This window comes from Ixodes scapularis, unplaced genomic scaffold (assembly GCF_016920785.2).
Source record: "Ixodes scapularis isolate PalLabHiFi unplaced genomic scaffold, ASM1692078v2 PGA_scaffold8__174_contigs__length_109621045, whole genome shotgun sequence".
NCBI classification, from domain to species: Eukaryota; Metazoa; Arthropoda; class Arachnida; order Ixodida; family Ixodidae; genus Ixodes; species Ixodes scapularis.
In genome coordinates this window covers 43330917-43346404 of record NW_024609883.1, presented here as the reverse complement: position 1 = coordinate 43346404, position 15488 = coordinate 43330917, and the positions used below count along the sequence as shown (strand labels likewise).

The window sequence follows — 15488 nt, the reverse complement described above, 5'->3', positions numbered from 1 at the left end:
AAAAAGTATGAATTAAGCGAAAACGCCGTTCAAATTAAGCGGCTTATAGATGCATTAAAAGCATAGCGGGCCAACCAAAATATTCAAATGTTTGAATTAACCAGAGGTACCAAATATCCGAGTTTGAATTATCGCGAGCCTACTGTACATGGCGTTTGTGTGCCAGCGTCTTTTCTAGAGTTCTCTCGTCGTAAGGGGTGGCAAGTTGCTGTAACGCGGTCGGTCACAGTCAAACGCAAATGTCTGAACCTGTCTTTACGAGACTCTTGGCGTTTTTCACGAGCAAGTGGCCATGCACCCAAACTAAGAAGTGGGTCCGTGTTCCGCTCACCCGACGGTGATGGTGAACTTATAGCAGGGCAGCAACTTCTCCAGGTTGAGGCAGCGCGTGATCTCCTCCAGGATGAGCTTGGTGTCTGCCGAGAGGGACTCTGCAGTGATTGGCTGCCTGCTCCGGCGATCGTGTACGAGACAAAAAAAAATACCCGTCTGGATCACACTCCCAGAGCTTTAGCCGCCGTCGTGGCCGCATGAAAGGCAGCAGGCCGCCGTTGGCCTGTCTGTTACTTTTGAGATCAGACGCGACAGTACCCCAGATAACATGCTTGTCAAGACTCTACCGGGCATCTGCCAGAAGACGAGACTATATGCAAATAATAAATAATAATAATATGGTACCATAGCACTGCCCAATTTACGAGTGTCGAAAACAAAGAGTGGTACAACAACTGGCAACATTATGCAAACATTACAAAAAACAAAATGTTCCCAACACTCCACCTAGTAATCACAATGACTGTCTTAATGCCTCCCAGACTGTACAAAAAGATATTGTAGAGTAAGCAACAAAGGACAAACGTGCATACGCACAGTGCTTTAATTCCCACGCACAATATCAGTTTTTATTTCCAACAGGTATAGTGTGCCATTTTTGAAGAAGGTGTCTCAAAACCATAAAATATCGAACCAGACGTAGTGAAGGCTACCTATACGTCAGTGTCTGCATTTGAAATATGCCACTCTCTTGGGAATATTCCGACTGCCACAAGCCCCATTTGTGCTTATTCTAAACAAAATACAGTAATCCCTCATTATAACGAAGGGAACGGGACGGCAAAAAATGTTCAATAGTATAAGTGGGAATTTGATAAAAGCGACACAGCCAAAAAAACTGTGCCAGCAGCCTTGAAAGTGGACGGGAACACTGCGGAACACTCTAAGTGCATATTTAATCAAACAAACCTTGGTTATGAACATCTCGTGGAAGCTTTACCAAGTAAAAAAAAATAATTAAGAGGAGTTTGCCAATAATTTTATCTGGGCATCATTTCTCCTCAAACTGCTCCGGGCATTGCAAAAATTTTGTCACTGCCACTTGTGGGATTTTGCTAGCTACCAACTAACACAGGTACCGATAGAATAACCAAAGGGTTGTCTCAACAGCGGCGATATCTCAAAGGAGACGTCAAACCTAGTAGCGCGCGGTCCCCACATCTCCGCGGTAATATAGACGGACGTTTAGGGCTGCATTACCGCGGGTCGGTTCGATTAATTACCTCCGTCGGTGCCAAGGATCGTCTACCTTGTCTCACTCTCCCGAATATAGCGGAAGAGAAGACACAAGTACCAGAGTAAGGACAGAGTACAAGAGCATTTATTAGAACACTCTTAAAATGAACTACAATGTCCCCATCCAAAATGCCCCCCTGCGCCGGCAAGGTAAGGAAAGGTCCTTACCTGGCCAGACGCGGGGTTCCGGAGAGCCAAGACCGGGGAAGCGTCGGAGAAGTCGCCGACACACGTCCTATCTCTTTCGCGGTCACCCGGACGAGTCCCTTTCCCGAAAGCGGGAAAACAAGAGGCGAAACCTCCTCGCCTGTCGGCAGTGATCCGCATCCGAGCGGGGGAACGGAAATCGGTCCCCCCGAGAGAGAGAGTGAGAGGAGAGCCCCCCAAGCCAGGCGGCCCTCCGCCTCACGAACAGGTCAGAGCTCACGGCGAAGGAGGCCGAGCGTTCCGACCCGCGTCCGTTATCGCAGCCATCAGGGAAGGGAGATCACAGGAATCCCCACACACTGCACTCCACCTTGTCTCAAAGCAGCTGTACGATGTTTCGCATCTCTGCAGTCGTCAGCATTTCCCGAGGTGCCCCTCCGGTGTCATTTCGTGTTTACCCTGGCCACATGCAAGGTCTACGATTGCAGCATTCATGGTAGGAGGAACAAGAACGTCTGCATCGACGAGCACGAACGAATCAAGGTTATCCTCGGTGGCTTCGCAAACATGTTTCACACACTCCTGTAGAGACTGTTGCAGCTAGCTGCAGAACCCAGGGATCCTGGGTTCGAGCCTGACCCCTGCCCGTTTCGATCTGGATGAGCATCGTACCGGCGTGCGGTCGTGTATCACTACTGCGTGATGCACGTTAAAGACCCCAGGCTAGCGGCTGTACCGCACTGGCTAAATTTCTCATCTACAGCTGGGAGACTCGTCGCCACTGTGAGGCAGACCAAGTTCTAGGGTGTATAAACACACACACAACCCAATTTTTTGTTGCAGCTATGGAAATCGTGCACCGGCTCGGCAAACATGCTCGCGAAAGAAAATACGACGTGCGCGAAGCAGTTGGCTATCTTTTATCTTCGGGTCATGGGTACGCTTTCTCCTGCATGAGAAACTTCTCGAGCCCGTCCAATATCCCCGCTTGTTCCGCAAAATGATGGGCAGTGTTGAACAGCTGATGCTGGAATGCAAAATTCTTTGGCGATTTTGGACTTGGGCTGGCCGCTTTTCTGAACCTCACAGATCTAAGCGACTTTCGGTAAACGCTCCTAATCTCCAATACGATGCACGTGTGTGTCTAGCATGCCGCAGGCGCGCGTATCGGGGGCACACAAAGGGATGATCTCCTTTGGGCTTCAGGCTCGGATTTCGACAGAAGCTGGGCAGCGTTGGCTGCGGGCGCTGTGAGTAGCGCCGGAACGTTGACACTGCTTCCGCTGCTCCCTGCCCACGTCCCCGCGTCGACACATCAGCATTGGAAGCGGCACTCCGCCAGTTCTGCGCGTTCTGCCCTCTGTCACCCATTTACTCTGTTTTCCCAGTTTGCTGTTTGCCTCGGTGGAGAAGTGGGAGGAAGCGCAAAGGTCTGTGAGCACCTCCGTGTAGGCTTGCGCGCTTTCAACGCCTTGGACATCGTAATAAGAGTGGTTGGCCGCCGAAGCACTTAGAATAATCCGGTTAAAAATGTGTGCATGTCGGTCGGGACCACGTTGAACTTCAATAGAAGCGATAATTCGAAAAAAGCGATTCCGTTATAACGAGGGATTACTGTATACACAAATTTCAGCTATGCAATATCCAACTTTCTCTCTCTTTAAAATACTTACTATACGGGAATTCTGTTTTGCGTCCTCGGAAACAGTCCTTCGCTTAGTTAACCAGATTTATGTTTATGATCTGTGATGCAGATGTTGCAGTCATAACTCAGCAACACAAGGATTACTTAAATTACAAGCTTAACTAATTGCAGCCACAGAGACAAATGACAAACAGAAATTTTCAAACATCAATTCATAGGTGGTTTTTTCGTTCGCATCCGAAAGTGATTTGTTCAGGGAGATTTGTAATTAGGTTAGTATTCCAAGTGCTCAAGGAGCCGTTTCCAAGACAGGTTGAACTACCAAATTCTGGCATTTACATCTTCCATCAACCGAGAATAATTTTTCATGTAGACAGATGTTCTCACCCGTTATGCGCTAACACAGACACAACGGGGGTCACCGTTTCCCCGAGGGCTTCGATCAGGGCCGTCCTGTAGTAGTTGTCTGAAAACTGAATAAGAAGCATAACTTGTTTGGCAATGTCCGCTTCAGTGTTCCTGCACAAAGTACCTATTTAAGAAGAGCACAAGTGTTGGATAATGCCCACACAGGGTTCTCCCCAGAAATTCTTGAGATCTGGACAGCTGACAATTTCCCAGGAGGGTGGAGGAGGAGAGGGCAGTAAACCATTTGCTAAATCCCCCAAGCGCCTCGGCCCACACTCGAGGAATCATGGCAATGGTGTTCCTTCAGTTCCCTAGTGATCGTTTTCCGTTTTTCAAACTGTTCTGTTCCAACATTAGCATTTTTCACACTGTGCTGGCTCAGCCGCAGTAATCTCTAACAATATTGTTATTTTCATACAGCTTTAAAAACACTGATATTAACTTAGAAATGCTAAAAATGCTATAAAGAACCCCGCCGACTCCGAGCTAAATCCTGATTTAGGTTGTTGTGAATTTTCGGCTTTTTAAGCAATTTCCTGCTAAAACAACAATCACAAGAATGATTATATCGTAAGAGATTTCTGCAGCTCAGCCAGGTTGAAGGGTGAATTGAAGGCACAGTATGAAAAATGCTGACATTGACGAGAAATTTTAGAAGTGGCATGACAGGTCTCAGCAGTCTACATGACGCCTATTCAGGATAACTTCAGATTACACTCAAAAGTGTGTAAGCATCGAATTAGTCGAAATTACCGATCACTAAGGAACTGAAGGAACACCATTCCCATGATTCCTTGAGTTCAGGCCGGGGCACTTGGGGGAGTTAGCAAATGGTCTCTTGCTGCAAGCTCTGGTGTTCTCGGAACTTTCTCTGCCCCACAGCAGTCATTTTGTTTGCAGGGGTTATGCAGTCCTGTTGCATAGAGACACGCAAGTCTGCCAAACACAACAATCTGGGGCGACATGCAATTTCAAGATCAACATTGTTTTGCCCAGCGGAGGCAAAATATAGAGGTGGGTTGGGCATAGTAGAAATCGACATTCAACCAGACTAGTGGGAGGCAAGACCACTGCCGCCCACTGTAAGGAGAACCCAGTGCCCGCATAAAAATCAAATATCATTGGAAACAAGATCTGAGAAAGTACAAACACAAACATCAGAGCACACGCAATGAACATGGCACCCTGTAACAAGTAATCAGGCTCCCGTCCTGGCTGTAAGTAATCGTTCAGTCACCCTCTTTTTCAAGTGCTTCTGACTAGCTTTGATTATGTTCACATTTTAACTGGACTCAGCTGAGGGGTGTTCACTGAAACAATGATGAGAAAGGGGAAGCTGGGTAACCACCTTGTTCTTGCTGTTCTCATTGTACTTGAAGAGGTCAAAGAGGAACTTCATGACCTCTGGCGGACAGATGCCATGGATTGTTCTCAGCCCCGCCATGGCAACAGGGATGGCCTTCGGAGAAAAAGAGACAAAAAATAAACATTGTATTGATAACGCAAGCACGCAACAACAAACATCAAATACCACCAAGCTTTCAAGCACCATATCCGAAACCCAAAAGCGGTAAAGCACAAATGAAGTCACCCCTTACAAGTGAAGAAATTAAAGAGAACTCAAAACCCCTTTTTTTCCTCTTTTCATTTTGGCTAGAGCTAGCACTAGAAATAAACCCTCCACATCCATAAAGTATGGCAAAGCTGCTCTTTCCAAACCGACAAATGCAGGATTATCTTGTAGTGACAGATAATCCATTATGTATGGCTTGCTGAAGATGGAACAAAAACTCTCAGGTGAAAATCTAGAACCTCAAGCTAAAAACATATAAAAAAAAAAGAATGTACAGAAAATTTTCAATGACATTACAAAGAAATCTTACAGTGGGCAGAGAAGGAGCACTCAGTTTTCTACTGCAAGCCGACATGTTTCAAGGTCCCTTTGGCTCGAGCTCTTAAAACGTAGAGCCCGCAAAATGGGCAGTAGCTTTGCCGCATGTGTGCGAGGCATTGTGGTGAGGCTCACTTTTTGCAGGAAGTAGTGCTGGAAGTTGGAGAAGTTGTTCTGCCGGATGATGTTGGGGCAGGAATGGGAGCCAAACATCTTCTTGAAGATGGTCATCATGGCCGGCGGTCCCGCCCACGTCGACACCATGTGGTTTGCCACCTGCGCACACAGCCACGGCAGAACCACTCAAGGCAACGACAACACAGCGAGAAAAGGGAGCAAGCTAACGAACTAATCTGAAAATGTCCCACTTCATCTACTAATTCAAATGACTATGCTCAATAAGGCCTCTTCTCACATGCAGCCCAGTACGAATTCACTGTTGTGGACTCGGCCCCGATTATGCGCTATACCAGGGGTGGCCAGGCTGACCCGACCCAAGAGCCGCAAATAAAACGACGAAACTTTCAAGAGCCGCGAGGGGGGGGGAGCATATTTTTGTCGGGGACAATGAACGAAACTAGAGCCTCTTTTAATCCATCTGAGTCAAAAGCAGTCTCAACCGTAAGTTAGGTAGCAGTAGCTCAAAACTACCAAACCGCAACCCGACTTTCGCTTTAAAACGAATTTCATTTCTCTTTCTGGGGAAGTGCTCGTGTGACCGGGATGGAGGCGGGGAAGTGCGGGGGGGGGGGGGGGGGGGGGGGGAGGGAGCCGCGAGTTGCACTTTAACACGCGAAGAGCCGCATGCGGCTCGCGAGCCGCAGCTTGGCCACCCCTGCTCTATACCAATACATTTGACTCTGCCTCTTCCTGCTAGCATAAATAATGTAGCGCTAACTGCCGAGTCAGCACTAATGGTAGCATTGATGCAGCGGTGATGGTAGCGCATGGATGCAGCACTGACTTTGTGCTGCCTCAGTGTTGAGACGTGAACTGGACTTTAGTGTCTTGCAGCCAATCCATAATTCAAATACATTTTGCTCTATACTGATCGCACAATCTAACTCTTCCTGCAATCTTTGTATCAATCGCCTCTCGATCGTAGATTGCATGGATCTGCTCTCGTTTCGCAAAAGAGTTCCCCCTGATGAGGCATTGACAGATATATTTTGTAAACTGTCAAGGGTGATTGGGAAACTGAAAAAAGAAAGGCACCCAACAAACCTTGCGTAAGCAGAACGCAGCCGCACACCGCACCCGGTAGAAACAGTGTTCGTTCTCGATGGTGTCCGTTAGAGACAGGCGTGTTTGAGGTGTCGGGAATTTCTCTAGGGCTTCGATTGCCTGCAGCAACGTAAAAGGCAGTCGATGGGGCTCCGGTGCTGCTCCCACAAAGTTCTTTCTTACACAGTTTCACAAAATCCACCTGTATAAAACGTCTTTGCTAGGAACCAGGAATGTTTTTCGAGTGTCCTAGAAATGTGCGAAGGTATAAATTTTTGTCACTGCGGAATGTGACTTACCACTTCTGGTAAAATAAAAAGAGGTCAACTTGGTAGCACAGACACAATTCAGCCCCTAAAATATGCCAGGTTGTGTGTCTGTCCTAAAGAGACAGTTTGGTATGCCAGGTTGGCAGTACAGCTGCCAACCTGGGGCCTCAAGCACTACACAGTAGGAATGGCACAAATGCAAGCTGGTACAATGTTTGTCATCATCAAAATCGGAAGGAATGGGGATTGAACCTTCCCCTCTACCTCTCACAATATTTGGCATAACAGAGGACCAAAAGAAAAACAGTGACAGACTTAGTGTGTATGGCAACAATATTGTTGTTGCCATGCACTGAAGAGCATGGCAACAACATGTTGATGCCAACTCAGGACATTTAGGAATCCACTGCAAGGACTGCAGAGCTTTTAGATAGTTGTACTGTGCTAGGCAAAAGTCCCAACCAACTCACCAGGGAAATTATAGAAACAGCAAGCGTTGAAAGACGGAATGACAGGTGTGTCAGCAGCCCCTCTATAACTCTTTCCAAACGGGAACTTGAGTATCTGGCCAAAGGGTCCTTCAGGCAGCAACAGTGAGAATTGTTCAGTATTTTTCATTTTCATTTTTCAATTTTCAACTTTTATTTTAGTTTTTATTTTACATGGAAAGAAATTTTATAATTTTTAAACTTTTGGACTGGCATCTTGCTTTTAGTGCAAAGAAGAAGAGTTGTTCATTCTAAGTAGGAGAAGATACTCAATATAAACGAAGAGTTGTGCGTCAGCGCTGAGTGACTGTTATTTTTTAGTGTGCCTGTGTCTGTGAGTGTTTTTCTTTTGGTGCACCGTAACATTAAAGAACATGGACCACCAGCTCGCCCAGTCAGCAGTCCTAACATCTCACAAGCTACACTGTATAAAAAAGGGACAGCCCTTGACTTTTGTTTCTGAGAGAACAATGCAGCTGTCATTAGTATCACAATGGATGTTCAAAAGTAAAATGTCACAATGTATTTCCATCTAAATGTTTTCTTTAAAATGCCCAACAAAGTTCGAGAGACAACAAAATCTGCTAAATATGGAGGGATCCTATGCCCGAGGTATCGCTATATATTGTTTTTTCCTTTCGTTTCTGGGTAAAACCCTCAGACTGCATTGCATACTGCATTGAGAATGTACCAAGCAAACTGCTCGTGGTTATTACCGTTAGTCCCGACATAGTGTAAGCCCCTTCTGTGAACGTGAACCCTCATCTCTCTATGTATGCAATAATAGCCATAGAATTAACTGCAAAACAAAATTTGTAGCATGGTCTATGGCTGCCAACATTCACTCAGGTAGGCGAACATCCAGATCAATAAATTTTAGCAATGCGAAAAAAAAAAAATAGAGGCAAGAAAGACACAGACAAGGAGAACACAGCGAATTTGCTCCCTGGTTCTAAAAGTGAACCAGCAAGTCCTCGCATCAGAGGCCCAAAGACTCGGCCGGTGCGGTGACGGCAACGCGCTGACCTCGATCTGAGAGGTGACGTCCCGCTCGTACCGCAGCTGGTACTGCCACTGGTAGTCGGGCTGCTCAAACACCACCTGGCGCAGCACCAGCATGTCGGGGTCAATGCGGATCCAGAGCACCGGCGAGTCGGCACTGCAAAGAAGTCGTCCGCAACCTCCCGCTGTAGTTTCTGGAAATCCTTGCTCCCCAACTTCGACAAAACCGCCACTGCAGACGCTTTGCGTTGTTGCACGCGAGGGTTCCGACGCGGATGCCCCTTCTGACCCTCTGACGTGGTCATTTCTTCCTACCCCGGGAAACCGGTCGGCGTGAGGGAACTTGCCCGTCTCCGCTCGAGCAGGGGAAGAAAGTGGCTCTTAGACTCGATAGATGAAGGATGCATACTCTTATCCTTCGATGAAAGTATGCGACCTCTTTGACTCCGGTCCCGCGCCGCCTGCTGGGCTTTAGTGTAAGCACACTGCAGCCACAGCGCGAGGCCGGAGAAGCCTGTTTCAATGAACACTGTGAAATCTGGATCGTCGTCCGATATTATGGCGTTGCCCCTCGTACTCGTAGGAGTCGTAGAACAAACTCGGCGCGGCAACAGTAGCTTGGCAGCACAGTATGACTTTCCCTCTTCGGCATCGAGCCTTTATTGGTTTGCCCTGTGTGTAACTTAGGCCCCGCGAGTCCACGCAGAACTGCTCGACCAGCGCCTTAAAACACAAGGCTATAGTCCTGTTTTTTTTTTGTTTTTTTTTTTTTTTTGTTTTTATCATCTATTGGTGGCGTTTGAAAGGAGCCACTTTGTGTCCTACATATCCGACGCGTGATGATAAAATTACTGCACCACTTAAGTCAGAGCACAAATCAAACAAAAAGCCCATATTACAGATCATTTTCCCGTCGTACGAAACCTGCTATGCTTCGAAATCGCTTACGCCGTTAAGTGTGTCAGCCATAAAAAAACAAATATCTGACTCGTTTAAGGTCTAAGATCAGGGCCACGTACGAATGACACTGCTTAATTAATCAAATACGAGTTTGGACTTAGCTCTCCTGTCAACAAGAAGGATTAAAGAACACTGCAACTATTGTCAAATGATTCCCACACCAGCACCTTCCACAGAACTACTCTATTGCACGTTATAATTCTGAACCAAGCTGAAGTTTGCATAAATAACAGTATGCAGCTATTTATAATTTAAAAAAAAATAAAAGAAACTCTAATTAATTGTAATTGCCGTTTATACTTCCAGCCAGAAATTTATTCGACTAGATTTAACTATAGTCACTGAGAGTGCTCTGACGCGCCGAAGGTCTCTTTTGTTTTTTCTTGTCTAAACCGATGCGAGTTGTAGTCAAAGAAACGCAAAAAGTACCACAATGCAAAAAAATATTCCTCCACAAAAGCGCGCACGCCATTTTTTTTTTTGGTGCTTTTCTCTCTCTTCTCATTTTCTTGCTCCTTTTTATTTGTGACGTAATTGATTACGAAATTTAGAAGCTTTGTAAGCGGTATTTCTATTGTTTAATAACGGAATTCGTAAAGCATGCTTTTTTACGTGATTGAGAATGCACTAGAGCCCTGGTTTTTGGAATACAGGAAATCGGAGTCGGAAAGTGATGTCGCCTCCTGGCTTTTCGTCCTCCCTCAAAAAACAGGGTGGCACTCGGCACATGTAGCACTGGGGATGATCGGGGAGTCGGGGAACTGGACAAAGTTCTCTTTTCGGCGCCTGACGACCTCTCAGACTTCGAAAGGAAATCGTCAAACGGTCAGGACAACTGGGTTTGGTGTCTGTGTATCGCAGTTCCAGTTGTGACACCGCCAGGGCAGCCTTTCACGCAGAACCGGCGCGATGCGGCCCTTCATGTCGCTCACAAGAGTCCAATGCTCTTTTTGACCTCACACCGTTTCAAAGAATTTGAGATTCCTTAAGGCCCTCGCCTTAAAAGAACTTTAAACTCAAAAGTGAAGCGTTGTCCGCTCACAGCAATAGGTGGCGCGCCCGGAGAAGCACGGTTGATCACGGAACGCGCAACGCGGATGAACACGACAGTTCCGGTCAAGGTGGTTTGGAGGCGTGAGAGCAACTACAGTTACAGGACGACTCAATCTTTGGTGTCAATGCACTGGCGCGATCGCGCGGGAACTTAAAATTCGGCTTTTGGAAAGAGTTTTTACAGCGGAGCTGTTAAGGGCTAGTTTCCCCAGGATCGTGTCTGTCAGCAAACACATGGAGACACAAAATTCTGGACGGCTACCACCATCTATGAACAATGGCAGCAACCAGACAACCGGCTTGCCGGTTGTCCGGTTGCCGCCGTCGCTCATAAATGGCGGCAACCTTTCGAGTCTTTCCACTCTGGCTTGCCAACTTGCGGCCGGACATTACTTCATTCCCACCATAGTACTTCGCTGGTCTTCCTTCTTCCCCAGAATAGAAAGGCTGAAAGTTTTTCTGCTTAACAAATACTGAGTTTCCAAGCTTCCAATTTCGAGCGTAAGATCCAGGCATCTTTTTCAATCAATTTGGATATTAAAAAAAAAAAAAAAGAAAGATTTTGAGCTGGGCTTAGCTTATTATGTTCATGCTGCGCCATTTGTTCTTTGGCATACTCATCGGCTGATGTCGTAATTTCATTGGCTGTGTAGTGATAACAGAATGCTCCGGGGGATCCGATTTCAGTCGAGAGTGCGAGAGTGAGATGTAATCTGCCTCTTGTGGAGCAAACGAAGATACCAATCAAAGAGGTTCGTCTGCTAACGCGAGCGAAGGAAGCAACTCGTCTGCTACGGACCGACATCAGCAGCCAAAAGTAATAGAAGAAAACGCTGTATGACATCTGCTCACAGACAAAAAAAAAAAGTTGATTGCGTGCTATAAACCAAGTGCCACGGCAGAGTGAGATAGAACGCAGGTCTAAATTGTGATTGTGTGCTATTCCACGTTGAAAGCCATTAACGACCCGCTCTCCTTTCGCAAACTTCGAATTGTTCTGCTGCTGTACACGAGCCAACGTCGACCGGTAGACGAGGGAGTACTAAAGACAGGCACATTAGACCTCTCTCGCCATTCGTGAGTCGGTGAGACGACCTCACCAAAAGTTTGCCCAACCGTGAAGCCGTGAACGACTCGAAGATACCTCGTTGGCTGATTACACGTAAGCTGTGACGCCCCGTCCAGTTGGCAGCCGAGAAGTTTCTCGCTCTCACCTCGACCAAAATCGGACTTTTAAACCAAACAACAACATGTTGATGAAATCTGGAGTGTCTATTTATCTCCTTGCCTAAACATGCTGTGTGACGTTTCATCGCCGTAGGACAATTCTCTGATAAGCTACGGTGGGAGGTATAGAGATATTGATGTAAGTCGCCTCACTTAGCGAGGAAATCTTTTGTATCAAATTGCTCCAAAAAATTGAGCATTTCTAACTAGAATATATGGGGCTATCAGTTTTTTACCCTGAAATCTGCTATGCAAAATGACAATTTGAGGAGTATTCCACATAATATGGCCTTTTCTCCTCATTAAAGTCATACTGTTTTGCCAAAAAGATCTTCATTTAAACAGAAAAATAAATGTCTAGCCGCATTATTTATCAAGTTTCAGTTCAGGAACATCCACAGCGAAGAATAAATTTGGCAATTCATTGAAACTAAAAATTTCCAAAAACGAAAGTTGCAGCAAAAAAGTGAAACTGAGGAAGGACCTATTTTAAGTTTCCACACCACTACATTTGCTTTTACTGGTGGTGGTGGTGGTGGTAGCAACTAAAAGGCATCAAGAGTGTAGGTGGTGCATTCTGCTTATACCCAATCTCCTGCATGGCTTTGCTGAGCGAGTCCGAGCTTCAAACTCTTTCTTTGAGTGTCCTTTTGTTATCGGCATGTGGACATTGATTGCGAAACGAGTGAGGCATTGGATATGCTTGCAATACACGAACCAGTGTCCGCAATTCTGGGCAGGGCCAAGCATTGTCGAGAAACAAGGCAGACAAACCCCCAAAACTTTCTATAAACAAGTGTTGTTTTTAGTTTCTTTTCTTGTTTTCCATTTTCTGTTCAATAAGGACGGGCTTTCCAATTCTAGTCCACGTGCATAGCCTGTTCCACGCGAAAGATGGACTTCTATAGTGTTCCTGCCCAAAGAGTGTTTACTCTCAAACAAAGATATTCAATGTACTAAAACTATGAAGAAATGCTCTTTTTCAATGAGAGTAGGATCATCATTCAAGAGCACGCCGGTGCGGAGCCACAGCAGTTAGAAAATAGGAAACGTTGAATTTTCACATATGCAAAACTAAAGATTTTGCATCGTCTGCTCACCGAAGGTATTATTTCTTCGTCAATATTTGAGATATTGCAACAATATTTTCAGGAGTGTGCTCTATTAGTTGTGAAACCACAATACATGAAAATTAGAAAAGTAAATTTTTTTTTTCTAAGCAATTGCAAATTTAGGGTAGTGTCTCCCCTCTAATTAAGCTTCCAATGACTAGAAGGGTCTGAAATAATACCAAAACCTGGAACACTTACTCCATTGCAGTCAGGTCCATGTCCACCTCTTCGCCGGTACACAACGGTATTTTCTTCTTCTTGTTTCTAAACGCAAAAAGAAATAAAAAATCACCAGCAGGTATTACTGCCTTGTGAGTGCTTCGTGGCTCGGGTTAGAGCTGCTGGATATAAGCTATGCCTCAAAGTAGCGACACTTGACCATCTTGGCGCTTCAATCATGGTTGCCAGCTATCCAAAGCTTCGCCTGAAATCGCTGGCGGTTTCGGACGATGGCGCCCACAAGACAGCCGGAAAATAGAGTGTCAATGCTTGTCCCACTTGATTAACGGCCAAGGAATGCCCCTCCCTCTTGATTGACAGCCAAGGAGCCCCTCCCAGTCTTGGCATCAATGCAGCAAAGCAGTGCAGGAGCCATCAGACCTTGCAAATAACAATGCACATGTTACGGAGTGTCTGGCAGATTAACTGCAAACCAACGAATGACTCAGATTTGCTGAGACGGTGCCAAAAGAGGAAAGACTCCTTACTTAGGGGCAGGGACTGTCGAGAGGATTCGGGAACCCCTGAGAACCTATGTTTTATGAGGGGTGTTCGTAGTTTGTGTTATTGCCGCAAAGGAGCAGAGATTCAGCAATGAAACTCGGGTAGGAGTTTAGTCTTTCTCTACGTATTCTCTACCCAAAGACGCACACTTTTGTCAACGATGGAAAATCCGACGGAGGTTGTTGTTGTGGAACTCCGCGTTTTGAGTGTCCAAAAATCGTTCCACTTCGGCAATCGCTCGGTCGTCGTCCTTGAAATCCTTTCGGGTTTGTATAACCATAATGGAAGCGTCCGTGCCACATTAATTTACAGTGCCATAAACTGGGGCGTTGTCTCTCGACACCGCTACCAGTTCATAATTAATCTCCTTGGCATTGCTTCCCTTCAAATGAGAAAACGGATCACTGCACGCTTCAACTTTTTGAACGGGCGATGTCATGTTCGTTTCGAACCCCTACAGGCGTTCCATGGTACTATAGAACACAATGTTTATACTGTGCAAAACTAGACGCTGCCTGTTTTGTTCCCCTTTTCTCAATTTTTGGTGCCGACAATCCACAAACATTGTTAACGTCCCTTGTAACTCTAGCCTATATAGTGGCGTCAATTCAGTTCGTCGCCAAGCACTATGCTGCCAACAGACCGACTGATTTGTGGTACAAAGAAACAAAGACGTCACCAACCGTCTGCTCTTTGAGTGGCAGGTGATGTCGTGCTTGGTGGCGTTCTCCTCGATCTGAAGGTTGTGCTTGAATGTTCCGTCCAGCTCTTGGATGGTGACTGTGAGGGGACCCTGGACGAAAGCAACCGATTGTTAAGGGATCATGAAGCCATGTTTTGGACAACTAGCACTTGGAATAAACACTTATGATTCTCAAAGTGTCGAACAAACATTATTTTTAAAGCGATAGCTTTGCGGGTGACACTTTGCAGGGATTTCGGTGTAGGCATTTGTTGTTGTCTGTCGTCGCAGCGAAGATGGCAAAAAGACCCTTGTTCTCTCCCCTCGTGGCACAAGGAGAGAGAAGTTGGGTGTTCCAATTGGCCGCGCCGCACAAAGCGGGAAGAGAGAAGAGCCCCGATGAACTGCCAATAACGGCGCAACGACGAAGCAGCATCAGCAGAGCGTACTCCCCTGTCGTCTGCTAAAAATAATTCTCGAAACGGGTGTTTTCAAACTTTACTCACGATACACGAAATTCCACTCTGGCAGTATCCAGTTGCTACATGTAATGCTCGAAGGTTTCAGAAACTTACAACGCATTCGATTTCGCTCTAACGTCTTCTTCTCAAACCCAACTCAAAACGTAAAATATGTTTTGCCAAAACTTGTCGCCTCGCACCCGCCTTCCCCGCAGAGCTTCTCATCGTACCTCTGCGCATGCGTCACCACCTCTCTGCTCATTGCTGAACGTCAGCATTACCCACTCTCTTCGCTGCTCAACAACTCCAAGAAACCTGTGCCTTTGTTTGCGTCGTCACTGCCGCAGACTCTTCCTAATGGTGCCGTCGTGCCAAAGCCGTACTCCGTCTCAGGAGCAGGCGTGGCGGGAACAACTGGCTTCAGCGACTTGCACGACCTCGTGCTCTTGCCTTGCCCACTTACTTCACTGATCGCTGAGCGCTCGTGGTAGTCGTCAGCGTCGTCCACAACGGTAATGTGCATTAACCACTTTGCATTTCCGTCCTCGGGATGCTACGACACCATTTTGCCCGCACTGCGCGAACATGCCACAGCTTCGCGTTTACTTTGCACATTGTGGGCGAAAA

The 15488-nt window shown here is 46.4% G+C and overlaps 1 protein-coding gene across 1 annotated transcript in view; it reads right to left on the bottom strand.

Moving 5' to 3' along the window:
• Window positions 1–15488, bottom strand: part of LOC8025586 (transcription initiation factor TFIID subunit 2) — a 48841-nt gene that overhangs the window by 13973 nt on the left and 19380 nt on the right. The window contains exons 17-24 of the mRNA XM_029973008.4: window positions 14402–14511; window positions 13194–13259; window positions 8668–8800; window positions 6885–7004; window positions 5796–5936; window positions 5118–5228; window positions 3749–3834; window positions 332–448 (exon numbers count right to left, since the gene is read on the bottom strand). Coding sequence (XP_029828868.2) covers window positions 332–448; window positions 3749–3834; window positions 5118–5228; window positions 5796–5936; window positions 6885–7004; window positions 8668–8800; window positions 13194–13259; window positions 14402–14511 — 884 coding nt within the window. The remainder of the gene's footprint in view (window positions 1–331; window positions 449–3748; window positions 3835–5117; window positions 5229–5795; window positions 5937–6884; window positions 7005–8667; window positions 8801–13193; window positions 13260–14401; window positions 14512–15488) is intronic.